Source organism: Typopeltis vanoorti, chromosome 24, assembly GCF_054136105.1.
Source record: "Typopeltis vanoorti isolate ZY-2024b chromosome 24, IOZ_Tvanoo_1.0, whole genome shotgun sequence".
Taxonomy (NCBI): Eukaryota; Metazoa; Arthropoda; class Arachnida; order Uropygi; family Thelyphonidae; genus Typopeltis; species Typopeltis vanoorti.
In genome coordinates this window covers 74,743,416-74,760,379 of record NC_143572.1, presented here as the reverse complement: position 1 = coordinate 74,760,379, position 16,964 = coordinate 74,743,416, and the positions used below count along the sequence as shown (strand labels likewise).

Sequence of the window (16,964 nt, the reverse complement as noted above, 5' to 3'; positions counted from 1 at the left end):
CAAGCAACTCTGCTGTATAATTACTGCAGTCAAGTGGGATCTGATTGGATAGGTTACTGTCAGGAAATACAGCACCACAACCAACAGACATCTCAGATTTGGAACTATCAGTATAGATAAGAAAATCAGTGCTGTCTTCTTCAGATAACTCCATGTAGCTGGATGATGGACTGTGGGACTTTCTCAGCTGACATAGTGAGGGGTTGCAGGATGGAGCATCAACCTGCCATGGAGGAATGCTGTTATTGTTTAAGGCAGATGATGTTGTCAACATTGATGCCAAATAGCTTGCATAATCTCTTTAAAATGCATACAAAAGAATGTATAGCAGTTAGATGTGCGTGATACTGAGCCTCCAAATGTAGAGAAAAGACACTAGTCCATGTAGGATGATCTGGAACATACTCCATTTTTAAGACACAGTTAAGAGAACTATTTTTGCCTAAGTGATAGAGCAGGTTCATTTGCTTCAACATAAAGACTTTGAATGGGCAATGTGCAAAAAGCACCAGTTAGCAATTCATACACACTGATGATGGATAGGGTCCAACCATCAGAGGGTGCTCTCCCTTGCAGAACTGTAACCTGGGACCCATAATCCAGATTATGGGTCCCAGGTTACAGTTACATAATCCAGAATCTGCTAAAGGGGGAGCAAGGAACATTGACTGGCAACCCATTCTGTAGAAGATAGAGCGGGAAGGATATTCAATGCTTTTTTGCACTTTTCTCTTAGTTCACGAAAGAAAAATGCAAGGAACATAGGCTTTCTGTCAAAAATGAATCACAAGAACTTGGCCTCTGGTGTCAACCAAATCAAGATCTAGGTGTGAGACATTTTTTAGCAGAAGTGTACACAGACAGTTTTTTCTGCTGAAAACCTGATCCCATTACAAACAGCCCATGAAGAGACATGACTGACAGTAAATTGTGAAGTCAGACATAAAGCATTGCCTAAAGTGGGAGGAAGCTATTTGATGATCAAATTAACTTTGATAGCAAAGAATGTTATACTAAAGACAAGGCCTTGAGGAATACCCTCTTCTTGATGATATGGCCAAGATATCACCTTTCCCACTCGAACTTTGAAGAGTCAGCTGGATAAAGATGTCCCATAAGGGCATAAGACCCATAAGACCAAGATTCAAGAGGTCTTTAATATATCATATCTCAAGGCTGTGTCATAACCTTTTTCCATGTTAAAGAAGACAAACAGATTTTTTTTCAAGATCTTACAAAGGTGAAAGTAATAAGATGATAACTGTTTGCTTGTTTTTGATCCTTTCCAGGTTTTTGGATGGCAATGAAATTGATTTACACCAAGAATCTGTAAACTCTTCCTCTGTATAGTAAGAAAGAGATCTGCATTTGATTATAGATGATGTTTATCATCTCATCAAGACCTACTGTGCTGGGATGAGGCAATAAAAGAGCTCTTTTTAGATCTCCCATAACAAATGGCTGATTGTACAGCTCTAACCCACTGGTACTAAATTGGCCAAAGCATGTCTGAGAGCAATTAGATTTGATGCAGTAGGACATCTACAAAACATTCCCCATGTCCTGATCTCTTCTGCCTGCTTAACACTCTGGGTTCCACCAACACTTTGGACAGAGTGGTAATTGAGATGATGCTTTTTGGCATTGCAGGATGACAAACACAGCAGCAGGGCACTGGATCCCACTGATGTGGGCCAGAAGAAGGGATGGTAAAAAAAAAAAAAAAAAAAAAAAAAAAAAGACTCAGAAATAGAGCATACGGGAAGAAAAAAGCAAGAATGTAAAGTGCAAGTAAAAGCAGTGGGAGGTCCCCTCTGTACCTCACAGGGAGGGGGACAACTGCAGAATAGTAGCTGGTAGGCATATGGAAGAATGCATTACATTCTCAGTATGCAGAGTTATTTTATTCTTTGATATCTTCTGTCCTCACCCATTCATGTTGACATTATCCCACACAGTATTATGTCCATTTAAATCTGGTACAAGGGTTGTATGAAAATGTCCCAAATTTTGGAAGCACTCATTCTTTGAACTTCATCCCAACAGCCAAGAACACCCATTAGCCCACTAGGAAGCACTATTTAGGATTCAAGGCTCAAGTTTGATTGCCATACTACAGCCTATACACTGTACTGTGTTCCCTGATAATGGTAATTTGAGTTTGCCGAAATTTTGGAAATTTATTATTATTAAGAAAGACCTCAAGTGAGTCAGAGACTCATCGAGGGAGGCCACAAACTACACACATCAGTTATCATACTTATTCTTGAATTTATTCAGTTTGCACTCGCAACATCCAATAGCAATCCATTCCAATCACACACCACCCTATGAGAGAAAAATCTAGCTCTCACACCCTTCTTAGTGGCATTCATTCTCAGCTTCCAGGTATGCCCTCTTGTCCTTTCCCTACACTCCATAAATTGAAAAATCACATCAATTGAAATCCTGTGTGGCCTTTTCAGAAGTTTGTAAGTCTCAATCATATCACTAATCTTTCTACTGTTTGCTAGTGTCTGCAGTTTACAAATTCTCAATCTGTCTTCAAAATCAGTATTCCACAATTCTGATATCATTTTTAACACACTCCTTTGTACTCTCTCCAATATATCAGAATCACAATGGAAACCAGGACACTGGACCTGCACACAATAGTCCAAGTGAAGTCTTATCAAGGCCTTGTAAAGAGGCAAAATGACATCCTTATCTTTACATGTGAACGTTCATTTCAGCATTGCAATTATCTTTTGAGTCGTATTTGCAATCTTTACTATAAGGCCCGTGAACTTCAACTTCCTATCTACTAACACTCCAAGATCCTTAGCCTCATCACTTTCTTTAAACATAAACCCACCAATATAATATGACCTTTTATATCTAATCACGCTGAAGTGAATGACTTTACATTTACTGTCATCCATTTTCCCATGCCCACAATTCTAACCCGGTCAAATCATTCTGCAAGTACTGCATATCGGCAGCAATCCTGATTACCCTACCTATCTTTGCATCATCAGAAATAGCTGTATGTTGCTTGTCAAATTCTTCCCAATATCATTAATGTACAGATTGAATAACAGTGGACCAAGCACTGATCCTTGTGGTACACCACTGGTTAAATTAAATCTTGCAGACTCACACCCCCCATATATGACTTTTTGATATCTGTCAGTCAACCATTCTCTTATCCACACTAATATTCTATAATCCAAACCCATATTTCTCAATTTATGCAACAGTCTACTAAGCTGTATTCTGTCAAAAGTCTCAGCAAAATCCAAAAGTATCATGGTGTATCCATTCCCCTTGTCTAGTTCAATGATAACATTGTTATAGAATGTCGGCAAGTTGCTAAAACATGACCTCCCCATGTTGCTCATTGCAAAGTACAGATTCACTGTCAACCCATTTCTGAATGTGAGCCCTAACCAATTTTTCCAAAATCTTCACCACCACTCCTGAGATACTAATTGGTGGAAAGTTTGATACATCGGTCTTTTCACCACCCTTATGCAATGCAATTACCACACATTCTTTCCATTCCTGCGGAATCTTCCCTGTTCTGAGACTCATTAATTAGCCTGGTCAAGGGAATGGCCAGTTCAGCTGAACACTCTTTTAGCATACGTGCTGATATCCCATCAGTCCCTATTGCTGAATTCTTATTCAGCTTGTGAAACAGCTCTAATACCTCATCCTTGTACATCTGAGTTTCTTCATCCAGTGAAGAGGTAGCAGTGAGCTCAATATCATGTACACCAGGTTGATAGCTTTTAACAAAATGGGCACTCATTAGTTGAACAACCTCTTCTGTGTCTGTAACCCTCACATCATCTGCATTTAGAAGTTATTCTTTCATATTCATTCTTTCTTTTACTTGCAGCATATTGACAGAAGTGCTGTGGGTTGTCTTTAGCACACAAAGCCAATTTCTTTTCATACTCTTTGCTTTCCATATAACAGTTATGACTATACTAGTCTGCTGCTTATAACTTTCATAACGGACATCATCCTTATGCACATGGTATTCCTTCCACATCATCCTTTTCTTATGAATCTCTTGCTTAATAAGATTAAGCATCCATTTGACTCCTACCCTATTTATTCTTTGAAAGCTTGGGACACATTCTGATATCATATCATTTAAGTAGTTTAAATGCTTCCCATCCAGCAACTGATCCCATTCCACGGAACTCAGTATACTCTTCAGTTGGTCATAATTTCCTGCTTTGTAATTTAGCATGTAACCTTTTCTGAATGGAACATTCTTAAACTTAATCACTTCCCAAGTGACCGCATGATCACTGTCACCAACCGTAGGCAAAATAGTTATGTCTTTGACTGAAATGCCATCTGACTCTATAATCAAATCTAACACTCTTTGACCTCAAGTTCCTTCTATCACATGCTACTTGAGGAAGTTTTCCTGCAACAGCTCAATAAATGCATTTTCATTCTTCTCATGAGATTCTACTGCTAACCAATCAATATTTGGATAATTGAAGTCGCCCATTATGATTACTGTTTTTGCACTCATCTTTTCTATTTGGTGATGCATTTCTTCATTACTATTATAATTAATAATTAGTCTACACTATAATTTTCTTTAAAAAAAATACAGTTATGTTCATTAAATTCACATACAGGAGGTATGAGCTTGAGCTGAGACATCTGCAATGTGAGATATCAAGCGCAACGATTTAACTTAGAACCCAGTGGTAACTAAATGTAACAGTGGATAAGAAGTCCCACCAAGAGACAAATGGCTACCACATTAAGAGCAGTGTTAAACAAGATGAAAAGGAGTATGTTTTTCCACAACAACATCAACTTCTCCATGAGCAGGTCCAATCCAGGTCTGTTCTTTACAAATAATAGTGAAATGCCTTAAGGTGGGATCCTCACTATGTTTTAAATGTCTCCTGCAGACAGAAACATATATGTTTTTCTGTAGAAACACAACCCTATCATTGATAATTTCTGCAGAATTCATGACAGTTCCTGTAAGAATTTTCCTATTTCTTTGGCTTTATCCAAAGACTTATCCAATTTTCAAGAGGTTGAGGACTTACCTTTATCTTGCTTGTGTTTATCAATTGACTTTAAGGAAGTATGAAGAGTCAGCATCCATCCGTTCCTCCAGAAAAATATTTAACACATCCAATATGCAAGAGTCAGTTCTTGTGTTTAATTTACATTCAGTGGACATAGAGATATCCAATTTGTTTTGTGGAATTGTCGAGCAAGCTCATTTAAAGAGTTGTAACTGTAATAGGTCAGGTGATTAATGTGCTCATCATAGATTAACTCACAATTATAATGTTCAGTTATGTTGAAATTATTGTGACATGCAGTTTTATGTCACTTTTTATATTTTAATTGCCGCTTTCTCCGGGCAAGTGTAACAGTGACTAGTTTCTAAATTGTATGCTAATCTGATATTTTGTTTAGTTTTTATCTTTAAGTAAGTGGGCTGAGTGGTATCCCTCACACTTGATGCATTTAGCTTTCTTTGCAGATTTATTATCATGCTCTTTGGACAAAGGCAGTAGAGCCATTATAGGCAGTTTGAACATAACCATATTGCTGACATTATTATTATTACATCATACCTCCAGGGAGTCCAAAGACTCATCAAGGGAGGGCATCTACAATTCTTTGTCTCACTACTCCAACAACCTTCATCACATAACACCAATGCCATCTACCACCGACTACCACCACTAGTACTTTCACAGACAATCACAAACATCCATGCCCACGGTGGGATTCGAACCCGCAGCCTTTTGGCTGGAGGGCAGATACACTAACCACTCGGCCAACCAGGTTGGCAGTTTTTATCTTTAGCCTCCCCCACTACCACCTCTGGCATGCAAGTGAGTAAGTGGGCTGTATGGTATCCCTCACACTTAATGCATTTAGCTTTCTGTAATAGAGATGTGGAGTCTAACAAGACAGTGAAAATATTCTGATATTACAAATGTCAGTTTGGGCATGTTAAAACTAAGGAATCAAAATGTGCCACATACCTCTCACTCCTTGACCCCCCCCCCCCCAACATTGTTAATAGTAGTTTTTTTTAATGTTGCTGACATGATGTTTTAACAAGAATATCAACAGAACATATTTTAACTGTTTTGGAGAATCAGCCAATCTTTCTAAACCCTTTTGAATAATGAAAAGTGAAATTTTACAACTATCAGGAGCATGCTGGTTATAAATCTGACCTTTCATTTGAAGATGTCATAATTGTGCTCTCCAACTTGCATGTTATTCAAAAATTCAGCAGTGCAGTTAAAGGAACAATACTGGACATACTAATTCTTATATCAAATGCAATTCAACACAGCGCAAAAAGATTTCCCAATTAAATGTTCCTCCATTAGACTTTCTAGATAGTAGACACATTGAATCCCTATATACCAATACCAACAGATGAAGTTGTAATTCACAATGATAATCTATTTTCTCTAGATGTTTTAGATTTATATAAATTACTAGCTAAAATATTTATACACTATTTTTATCTCAGGTTTCTGAACAAAATACTCACCCAATCAGAGAAGTTATTTCGAAGAGTTCCTGTGGACTTCTTGGTATTAACTAAAAATAAAAAAATAAAATTTTTAAGAAATATACATTATATATAAGCAAGCCTGTATATGACCTTGATGCTTCCGATTAAAATGACTTCAAATATGGGATGAACTACAACGTTAAAGATATACGTAAGGTATAAAGATAGCAAATTACTCCCTTTATTACTATTATTATCTGAGAACACAAGGCAGCCAAGGATTCATCGAGAAAGAGGCTATACATCATCCAAACCAGCTGTCATACCTTCCCTTAAATTTATTCACACTAGATGCATTCACTACCTCTAAAGGCAAACTATTCCACTCACTCACTCCTCTTTGATAGAAAAACCTAGTTCTTATCCACAATCAAACTTAACTTCCATGGATGCCCCGTGTTCTCTTCCCACATTCCGTACAGTGAAAAATTTCATCAGACGATATCCTATAACACCCATTCAAAAGTTTATAGACGGCTATCATATCCCGCTCTTTATACTATTAAACAGTCTGTAATCCACACACTCACCATCTGTCCTCATTATCTAAATCCCATAATCCAGATATAATCTTTGTATCTCTTCTTTGCACTCTTTCCACAGCTTCTTTATCCCCTTTGAACCCAGGAGGCCAAATCTGTGCACAATGGTCCAGGTATAGTCACTTCAATATTGCCATTATCGTCTGGGGTATCTGCAATTTTTGCTATGTGATCTTTGAACTTCAAATTCCTATCCACCATTATGCCAAGATCCCTAGCCTCAGCAGATTCTTGTAGAATAACCTCACTAATATAATATGCTGCTGAAAATCTCATCACATCAAAGTGCATAACTTTACACTTATTAACATTAAACTGCAAGTCATTTTCGCTTCTGAAATATCCACCCTGTTTGCCCTGCCTATCTTTGAATCATTGGAAACAGTTGCACATCTCCTGTTAGAGCCCTCCCTAATTATCATTAATGTAGGGAATGAACAACAATGGCAAAAGGACTGAACTCTGAGGTACGACACTTGATTGACTTGAATATGTGACAGATCACCCACCATATACCACTTTTTGATATGTCTGTGAACCATCCACTTATCCAATTCAAGATTTTATATTCCATTCCAATACTCTCTAGTTTATGCAACAGAGTTTCATGTGATATCTTATCAAATGGCTCAATACCACTCTCCTTCATAATGTGATCCATATAGATAATGAATAACAGAGAGGATAATGTACATCCTTGTCTGACACCACATTTAACATTAAACCATCTTCCTGTACTTCCTTCAATTCTAACTGCTGAGTTACAACTCAAATAAAGACTAAGTATTGCTTGATATAATGCCCCATTGACACCATATAACTGGAGCATTTTGAATAGCTCCTATCCCTTGGCACCTTGTCATATGTCTTTTCCAGATCTACAAAACTTAAATAGAGATCTTTGTTATCTTCCCATGATTTCTCAACAATTTGTCGTAGGGTGAAAATCTGATTCTGACAGCCTCTATTTGGCCTGAATCCAGCTTGTTCTTCACCAAGCTTTTCTTCCACAATTCTTCTCAACCGTTTCTCAAGTATACTTGCGTAAAGCATACCAAGAACACTCAATAGAGAAATACCTCTGTAATTCTCACATTGTTTTATTTCCCTTTATACATATGGGTAATATGAGCTCTACTCCAATCATCCAGAATTCGTCCCTCTGTCCAGGCCTTTTGTACTATGCAGTGCAGCCACTGTAAGACTTTTATACCACCACACTTGAGCATTTCTAGTCGAATATCATCTACTCCTGCCCTTTCCACATTTCAGGCTTTTGATGGGTTTTTTTTTTTTCAAGTATCGGTATGTATTCCTGACATGTCCAGTCAGTGTTTTGTTTTTATCACTGTGATGTCATTACTGTTTGTTTCATTTGGCAATTTTTTGAAGTAATTACTCCATACTTCAAGAATATCTTTTTCTCCTGTTTTCATGTCACCTTTACATCTCTAATTCTTTTTACAGCACCCCTTCCTCCATTTCTGAGCTTCTTCAACAACCTCCAGAATATTTTGCCACCTTATTAATATTTATTTTCTATGTTCTTACTAAAGTCTTCCCATGACTTTTGTTTAGCTAGTTTTACACAATGTTTGGCTTTCTTACTTTTGTCTCTGTATTCTCTAAGAGCACAAGCTGACTTATTTGCCAGGAACTTTTGATATGCTTTTTTCTTTTTCCTTCACTGCCTCTTTAACTTCCTGTGTCCACCATGGAGTTCTGATTTTTCTATCCTTGCACACAGCCTCACCACATGCCTCTCTGGCTGAATCAATCAGTGTTTTCTTCGGGGTTTGCCACTGAATCTCGAAGGTTCGGTTTTTGTTCTCAAACTCTTTCATTTTTTCTTCAATAATCTTTGTCGAATTAATCTGTGTATTTTAGTCTACAGTTCACATCTGAGAGCTGCTCAACTTTTATACACTTTAAAACTTTCTCACATGTTCTTCTTTTCAATGTGAAATTCAAATTTTATTCCGCTGAAGACTAAATGGAAATCACTTCCAATTTCAAATCCTCTGTACACTCTGGTGTCCTGCACCAAGGAGAAAACATCACTATCAACAATAACATAGTCAATGAAACTTTTCTTATTCCTTGCCTCTTCTCTCCATGTGAATTTGTGCACATTTTTATGTTGGAACATTGTGTTAATAATAACCAGTCCATGTCCTGAGCAGAAATCCAAGTTGAAGGTATCAATAGCCCTAATAATAGAGAAGAAGCATCAACACTCAAGGAGTTGGTAGGTCATTCCTCTCCTATAAAAAAAATACACACAGCACTTTGTAAGCAAAATTAAAGACATTATGTTTGATAAAAATGATTTATTAACCAGTTTTGATGTGTCTGCCCTGTTCACAAATGTCCCAATCAATGATATAATTCTTCATTTGCAGGATAAATTCCCATCTGATATCATGCTGCTCTTTGCTCATGTATTGTGTTCTGATTATTTTATGTGGTAAAATTCTTTTTTTTTTTTACCTGCAAAAAAAGAAGACAGTTGTTAGATCATGAATGAGACCTGCTCTGCTAGACAGACCCTCGTTCAGGATCTAACAAGAACGGAGCCTAAATAAAGAAAATACCTGTACTGCTGTTGAAAATTGTACTAGAAAGAAATAAGGAAAAGGGGTGAAGTGTATCATATAATTGTCTATTAAGTGTATATCTATTCACCTAACGGAGAGGAAACATTGTAAAGGATTAATATGCGTGAATTAAAAGGGAAATATAGGTGCGTAAATTGGAAGTGGAAAATAATATGTGTAAACAGAAACAGAAGAATAATATGTGTAAGTTGCAACAAACAAAAAAAAAAAAGAGGGAAATGTTGACAATCAACCCAAGGACAGATTCTATGAAACTGCATGCCACAGTGATAACTAAGAGCCATAAGGTAAAAACCTTGATAAACCCACTGTTGAACCTTACAAGCAAGATTTCACAAATTCTCTGGGAGGAGCTCTGTCATGGGTTCGAGATGAAAGTCTTCGATGCGACAGTGATTGTAAGCTGCAGAAGAAAAAGGGAGTTGATGGTCGGAAAATAGAAGAGTGGGAGAAGAAGGTGAAAGAGGTATGACGTGAGAAGGAGGTCCGACAAAAAACCTCCAAGTGCAGACCGACGAAAAAAGGGCTCGGATCCAAAATGAAACCCGAACCGTGATGTCCCTCCTGTAGGGTGCAGAAGTTCCAGACAAGCACCTCAGATGTTCCCAACGGCAGCGAAAATCCAGTGCGCCTCAATCCATGAGATGGGAAAGCAATCTGCAGAGTGAACAAAAGTCCAACCAGGATATGCACGACTCGCACGTGGTAATTGAGTGAGACTGCATGCTGCAAGAAATGGCAAGGTAATTTTGACCTATCTAAAGTTCAAGAGCGAGCATTGAATGAAAAATTTGGTTTAAGCACGTTTGCAGAAAGGAAGACCGAGACTATTTTGTTAGTTAGTGAAACTTTTAGGGACAGTGGACTGGTTGTCCGAAGAGCCATGTTATGTGATCCTTGCAAGAAGATTTTGTATGTGTATGTTACCTTAGCTGTCTCCCTAAAGATACATGTCTAGACAATTCTTAGTATGTACCTATGTGCATGCCCTCTCTTAGAAGATAATAGATATGTCATATTCTGAAATTGTCATGTAATGCTACTTAAAGTGTTCAATCTAATTTAAGGGAATTAACAAATTCATTGATTTATGTTTCATGTATACTGATAGTGTAAAATAAAATTTTATGTTTATAGTTGAATCCTGGTCATCGAATTGTGTTTGAGAACGACACAGCCACTCACCAAAATACGGACCATGACAAAAAGGGAAATTTTTTTTTCACGATTGCAGTCATGCCCCTTTCTTCAAGCTTAGAAAGGGGCATGACTACAATCTCCCAAAAATCCGGACACCCTCCTGCCTGATTACAGTCAAGCAGTATAGTCATCTAGATCGGGGAAAGGGACCACAGTTTATTAAGATAGACAACTCTAACTGGCAGAGAATAAATAAATTTGTTAGAGTCTGTGACCCAGGGAGAATTTTAGGATCCCTGGCCACAAGGAAACAATTGATAAGTCATATCCAAAATTAAGAACCAACGCTCACGAAGCACCAATCTAACACAGTCATAGGCTCACCATTATCCCCCCCAAAATGCTAACTTTTATATGGAAACTTTTGAGTAATGTGCTTTAGATTTTTGTTATCTGGCCCCATGGTCGCCAGATATTACACTTTTTTCAGTCATCTAAACAAACATACAACAGAAACGCAGACAATTTACAGTTGAAATTGAAAGTCAGAACACACTTCCATTTCTTGATACACTTGCCAAACCTCTTCCCTCTGGCAGTCACTCCTTCAGTGTTTACCATAAGCCTACACGTACTGTCCAATATATACACAAACTTTTACCACCACCCATCACAAAATCTAGTAGATATCATTAACACATTAAAAAAATGACTTTAAAGATTTGTTCCAATCAGCAAGCACACATTTAAGCACAAATTAAACATTATCAGAAATAGCTGGTTAAAAAACAGATACAGCAAAAATATTATCAACAAAATTCTTCAGAGGACTTCACAAAACTAGATACAATAAAACTAACCATTCCATACATTAAAGGGAAATCAGATAAAATTAACAGAATACTACAGAAATATAACCTTAATGCCAGCCAACCTTTAAACCTCCCAACAAATTAAAGAACTTATTTAAATCCTCCAAGGATCCAGTCCCTCCACTATCCCACCCTGGAGTAGACTGCATTCAGTGTATCTGGAATTTGCCTTATGTTCTTTCTGGAACTTGTGTTCCAAAAACCTAAGGACGAACACTTGTTTTTCTGAAGATTACAACTGCAAATTTAATCTTTAGACAAACACAGTTTGTGGCAATTTGCATAACTGACAATTCTGAGTAGAAAGCAGGTACACATTCATATTTTCGAATGGCATGCATCAACCATCCTCAATCTTAACAATAATGGTGGCTTAAAAATCCGAAGAATATGGATGGTCCATATTCTACCCACATAACCATTTGTTTTAAGAGTTCATTTTAAATTATAATTAGGACAAGTAATCTAGGATCGTAGCCTTAACACTGATGTTAAATTACTGATAAGGCCACCACTATTGTTGTATTAAAAGTATTAATATGAATTTGGTCCCTGACGATATTATAAATAGCATATAGCTTTGATTTAGATTTTTTTTTTCACTAGAGGTCAGGCCAGTAGAGTACCAGTTGATCAAATTGTCACTTTAGTATATGTTTGAGATGTGATATAGCTTGTCTCTCTCTCTCTCTCTCTCTCTGTGTGTGTGTGTGTGTGTGTGTGTGTGTGTGTGCACGCGCACGCGCGCGTGCACACATGCATATACTCCAGATGATGACCTTAATATGAAGATTGAAATGTCAAGAAATTAAAGTAATTATTCTTAACACAGTTGTAGTCTCATTAACTATTGTTGATAGTGATATCTGCATGCTGGTTCAGGATAAAAGAGTATTCAGAGGATTGAAAATTGGAAGTGATTATTTTTTCATGAAGAAAGAATCAAAAGTTTTAAAAACAAGAAATCAACCTTGGAGTCTCAATGGCAAACTCTAAAACAGCGACTGATTCAATTATAAAGACATGTGGTGAAGTTATCTGCAAGGATTAAAAAAAAATAAAACCTTCATGGTGGATATAAGAAGTTAAAGAAGCAGTACTGAAAATTCCTATACTAATAAGTTGGCAGATGTCCTAAAAGAATACAGACAGAAATGTAACAGAGCTAAGCTATGTATGAAAATGAAAATAGCTAAACACAACTCATGTGAGACTTCAGTAAGAATATAGAAAGTAAATATCAGAAAGGTGGGAAAATGTTCTGGAGACCATTGAAAAATGCTTAGAAATGGAGGAAAGAATACTGTAAAAAGAATTAAAGCTGGTAAAGGGGATATGAAAACTGAAGATAAGAATATCCTAGATGTCTGGTGTAATTACTCTGAAAGGCTGTTAAATGCAACAGGTAGTGACAGAACCACAGTAGAAAATTTTCAAGAGAAATGCAAACAGGAGTATATATCAATACTTTTGAGATAGAAAAGCTATCAAAAACTTGAAATGTGGAAAGGGAGCTGGAGTAGATATTCGAACAGAAATGAGAAGAAAAAAAAATGGATCAACTAATAAATAAATGAAAAATGGAACATTATACAGGGCAATACATAGTCCATATTAAAGTTGCAAGTCATTAGAACTGAAGGAAATACAGGAAGATGGTTTACTGTAAAGTCTATAAAGCATATCAAAAGTTCCTGTCAAATAAGTCAACTTGTGCTCTTGGAGAATACAGAGACAAATGCAAGAATGCTAAACACTGTGTAAAACTAGCTAAACAAAAGTCATGGGAGGACTTTGGCAAGAATATAGAAAATAAATATCAAGAAGGTGGCAAAATATTCTGGAGGTTGTTGAAGAAGTTCAGGAATGGCGGAAAGAGTGCTGTAAAAGGAATTAGAGATGATAAAGGTGACATGAAAACAGGAGAAAAAGATATCCTTGAAGTATGGAGTAATTACTTTGAAAAACTGCTAAATGAAACAAGCAGTGATGACAGCACAGTGGAAAAAACACTGAACAGGCATGCAGTCAGGAATACATATCCATACTTGAAGTAGAAAAAGCCATCAAAGGCTTGAAATGTGGAAAGGCAGCAGGAGTAGATGATATTCGACCAGAAATGCTGAAGTATGGTGGTATAAGAGTCTTACAGTGGCTGCACTGCATAGTTCAGAAAGCTTGGACAGAGGGACGAATTCCCGATGATTAGAGTAGAGCTTTCATAGTACCCATATATAAAAAGGGAAATAAAACTGAATGTGAGAATTACAGAGGTATTTCCCCTACTGAGTGTTCCTGGCAAGATCTATGCAAGTATACTTGAAAAACGGTTGAGAAGAATCGTGGAAAAAAAAAAGCTTGGTGAAGAACAAGCTGGATTCAGGCCAAATAGAGGCTGTCAGGATCAGATCTTCACTTTATGACAAATAGTCGAGAAAGCATGGGAATATAATAGAGATCTGTATTTAAGTTTTGTCGATTTGGAAAAGGCATATAACAAGGTGCCAAGAGAGAAGCTATTCAGTACGCTATAGTTATATGGTGTCAATGGGGCATAATATAAAGCAATACTTAGTCTTTATTTGAGTTGTAAGTCAGCAGTTAGAATTGAAGGAAGTACAGGAAGATGGTTTAATGTTAAATCTGGTGTGAGACAACGATGTACAAGTGGTATTAAACATAATATCAAAATTGGAGATGTTAATGTCAGCTCTTTGCTTTATGCGGATGATGTTATACTTCTAAATAAATCTGCTACAAGTCTGCAAGACTCTCCGACTAAATTGAATAGCTGTTGTAATAGATATGATATGAAAGTCAGCAATAAAAAGACAAAGACAAAGAAAATAGGCAGAATCATTGAAAATGTCAACTGTGTTGTGAATGGAGAACCTGTGGAACAAGTGAAACATTTCAGCTACTTAGGCACGTTTTTTTCTGAAGATGGTAAATTAAACATAGAAATAGACAACAGAATCAGCAAAGCCGGTATGGTATAAAGTCAATTGAATAAATTCATATGGAATAAGAGAGAAATTAGTTGGAACACTAAATTAGCAGTATACAAGACAGTTTCAAACCAGTTTTAACTTATGGATCTGAGAGCTGGGTCAGAAGTAAAACACTTGACCAAAGACTAGAGACCACAGATATGAGAGTCCTGAGAAAGATTAGAGGCGTGAACAGATGGCATCAATGGCAGTATCATATTAAAAACAAGGATATTAGGAAACAACTTGACATTGTCAACATCCAGGAATGCGTTAGCAGAGCTAATCTCAGGTGGTATGGTCACTTAAACAGAATTTGCGAAGAAAGATTAGCAAAACAAGTGTTCTCTGCCAGGTTGGCAGCAACACGACCCAGAGGAAGACCAAGATATAGGTGGATTGATACGGTACAAAGTGTCTTAGACGATAGAAATATAAGATCTGATAATGTTGGAGTCTTGACAAGTAACAGGCTGATTTGGAGGAAAATTGTAGATAGGAAGTTAGTAATGATGTAATTTTTTTCATGTAGTACTATCATATCCTGTACACCCCGTGAGGGTACATGGCAGAAATTTGATGATGATGATGATAAAAGTAAGACACTGATTACAGACAATCTTGACACTTCAACATAATTACTACCAAAAGTCTGTTGTATTTTCGTTGGCACAAATAGAATCATGAAAATGAATCAACGTTTTCTTCATCTGCCACTAAGTACTCAAGGTTTTATTCTTGCTTTCAGACATTTTCTCCACCCCACCCCCCACCACCACCATTAAACAATAATCATATACTGAGTCTACGTGAAAACTGCCTTTTTTTTTTTTTTTTTTTTTTTTTGAGGAATCTGGGAATAAACAAGGGCTTCTGACCTGTCATCCAATCCCAATCTCACCTTCGGATGGTGCACCCCATTATAAACAACCAAATGTTTTTCTATTAGTATAATTCTCATATTATATTTGACTGAATACTGTTGCTTATACCAAATATGTATATTATTAATATGTATAATTTCTCCTCATATATGCAGTGTTATGAATACAGTTCTGAAAGGGGAAAAAAAACATTTCTGTCAATTGTATGATTACGATTTCAGTACAAGCAACCTATAATAATTTGCAGATTTTTATCCATTCTTCAGGCAAAGAGCACTTCATTCTCATTTAGTATGATAATACTATATCCTCTTCGTACTCTATGAATTTTTAAAAAGTGGCTTGCTTTCATTACCTTTTCTTAATGTTTTATTATTAAAAAATATTACTATATTTCCTTTAATTTTTGAATTATGTTAGAAAACACCCAACAACTTATATATTTCAGTCAACATAAGTTACACTGTGTTTTGAAAAGACCTAGGTTCAAATCCCATTCACTTAAAATTTATAAATTTTCCAACTTAAAGTTGAGCTAGTTTTGCAGGTGGTATACTCATTTTCCAACCTGTAAAAAGAGCAACTGTCCAGAATTTGAATACATGTGAATATCAGTCTATTGCTTGATAAGCAGGATGAAGGCCATACTTGATGATAAAAACAAGCCAGTTTATATTTATCTAAATTATGTATAAACAGAATTAGGAGTGAAAAATCTTTATGCAGGCTTTATTGAACTGAACATGGGTTAGCCAGTTGCATACAAAGGAAGTAGAAAACTGTTTCTGAAGAAAACTTGGGTGTGTTCCTTTCTGAATCTATTTCCGACATTTAACAGATTAAAAAAATAAAATTTTAAGAATTCCTTCACATTTTCAAAAAAAAAAAAAATAAATAAATAAATAAATAAATAAAATAATTAGGGATTATTTTCTGTTTTGTATACCACATACTGTGGTATACCTTCAAAGTATACCACATACTGTAAAGTGAAATATATAGTCCTCACTCACTACAGCAAATACCATTATTACAAACTACTGAAAAGCCCTCATATTTAATTATTTAATATTTCATTATTAGTTTCCTATCAGCAACTTTCTTCCAAAGTGATCCAAATCTGTCTGCTCTGCCTGGGATATGCTACAAGTGGGAGGGGGGGGGGAAATTAGTTGATTACTTGATGAAACTGACAGTGCCTTTTTGGTTAATGGGAAGGTGGAGCCTGTCCACGAACTATTATCTCATCTGCTGTAAGTTGATCTTATGAAGTACTTTCTTCTTCTTTTTTATGATTAATAAGACTTTCATTTTAAAAGGCTAAGGAAAATTAAATATGTA

At 36.4% G+C, this 16,964-nt stretch overlaps 1 protein-coding gene across 8 annotated transcripts in view; it reads right to left on the bottom strand.

The window, feature by feature from the left end:
* ctrip (E3 ubiquitin-protein ligase ctrip) overlaps positions 1–16,964 on the bottom strand; it is an 817,513-nt gene that overhangs the window by 350,568 nt on the left and 449,981 nt on the right. For all 8 annotated transcript variants that reach the window (XM_090413730.1, XM_090413731.1, XM_090413729.1 and 5 more), the window contains one exon: positions 6,554–6,603. In XM_090413730.1, the coding sequence (XP_090269856.1) occupies positions 6,554–6,603 (50 nt within the window). The remainder of the gene's footprint in view (positions 1–6,553; positions 6,604–16,964) is intronic.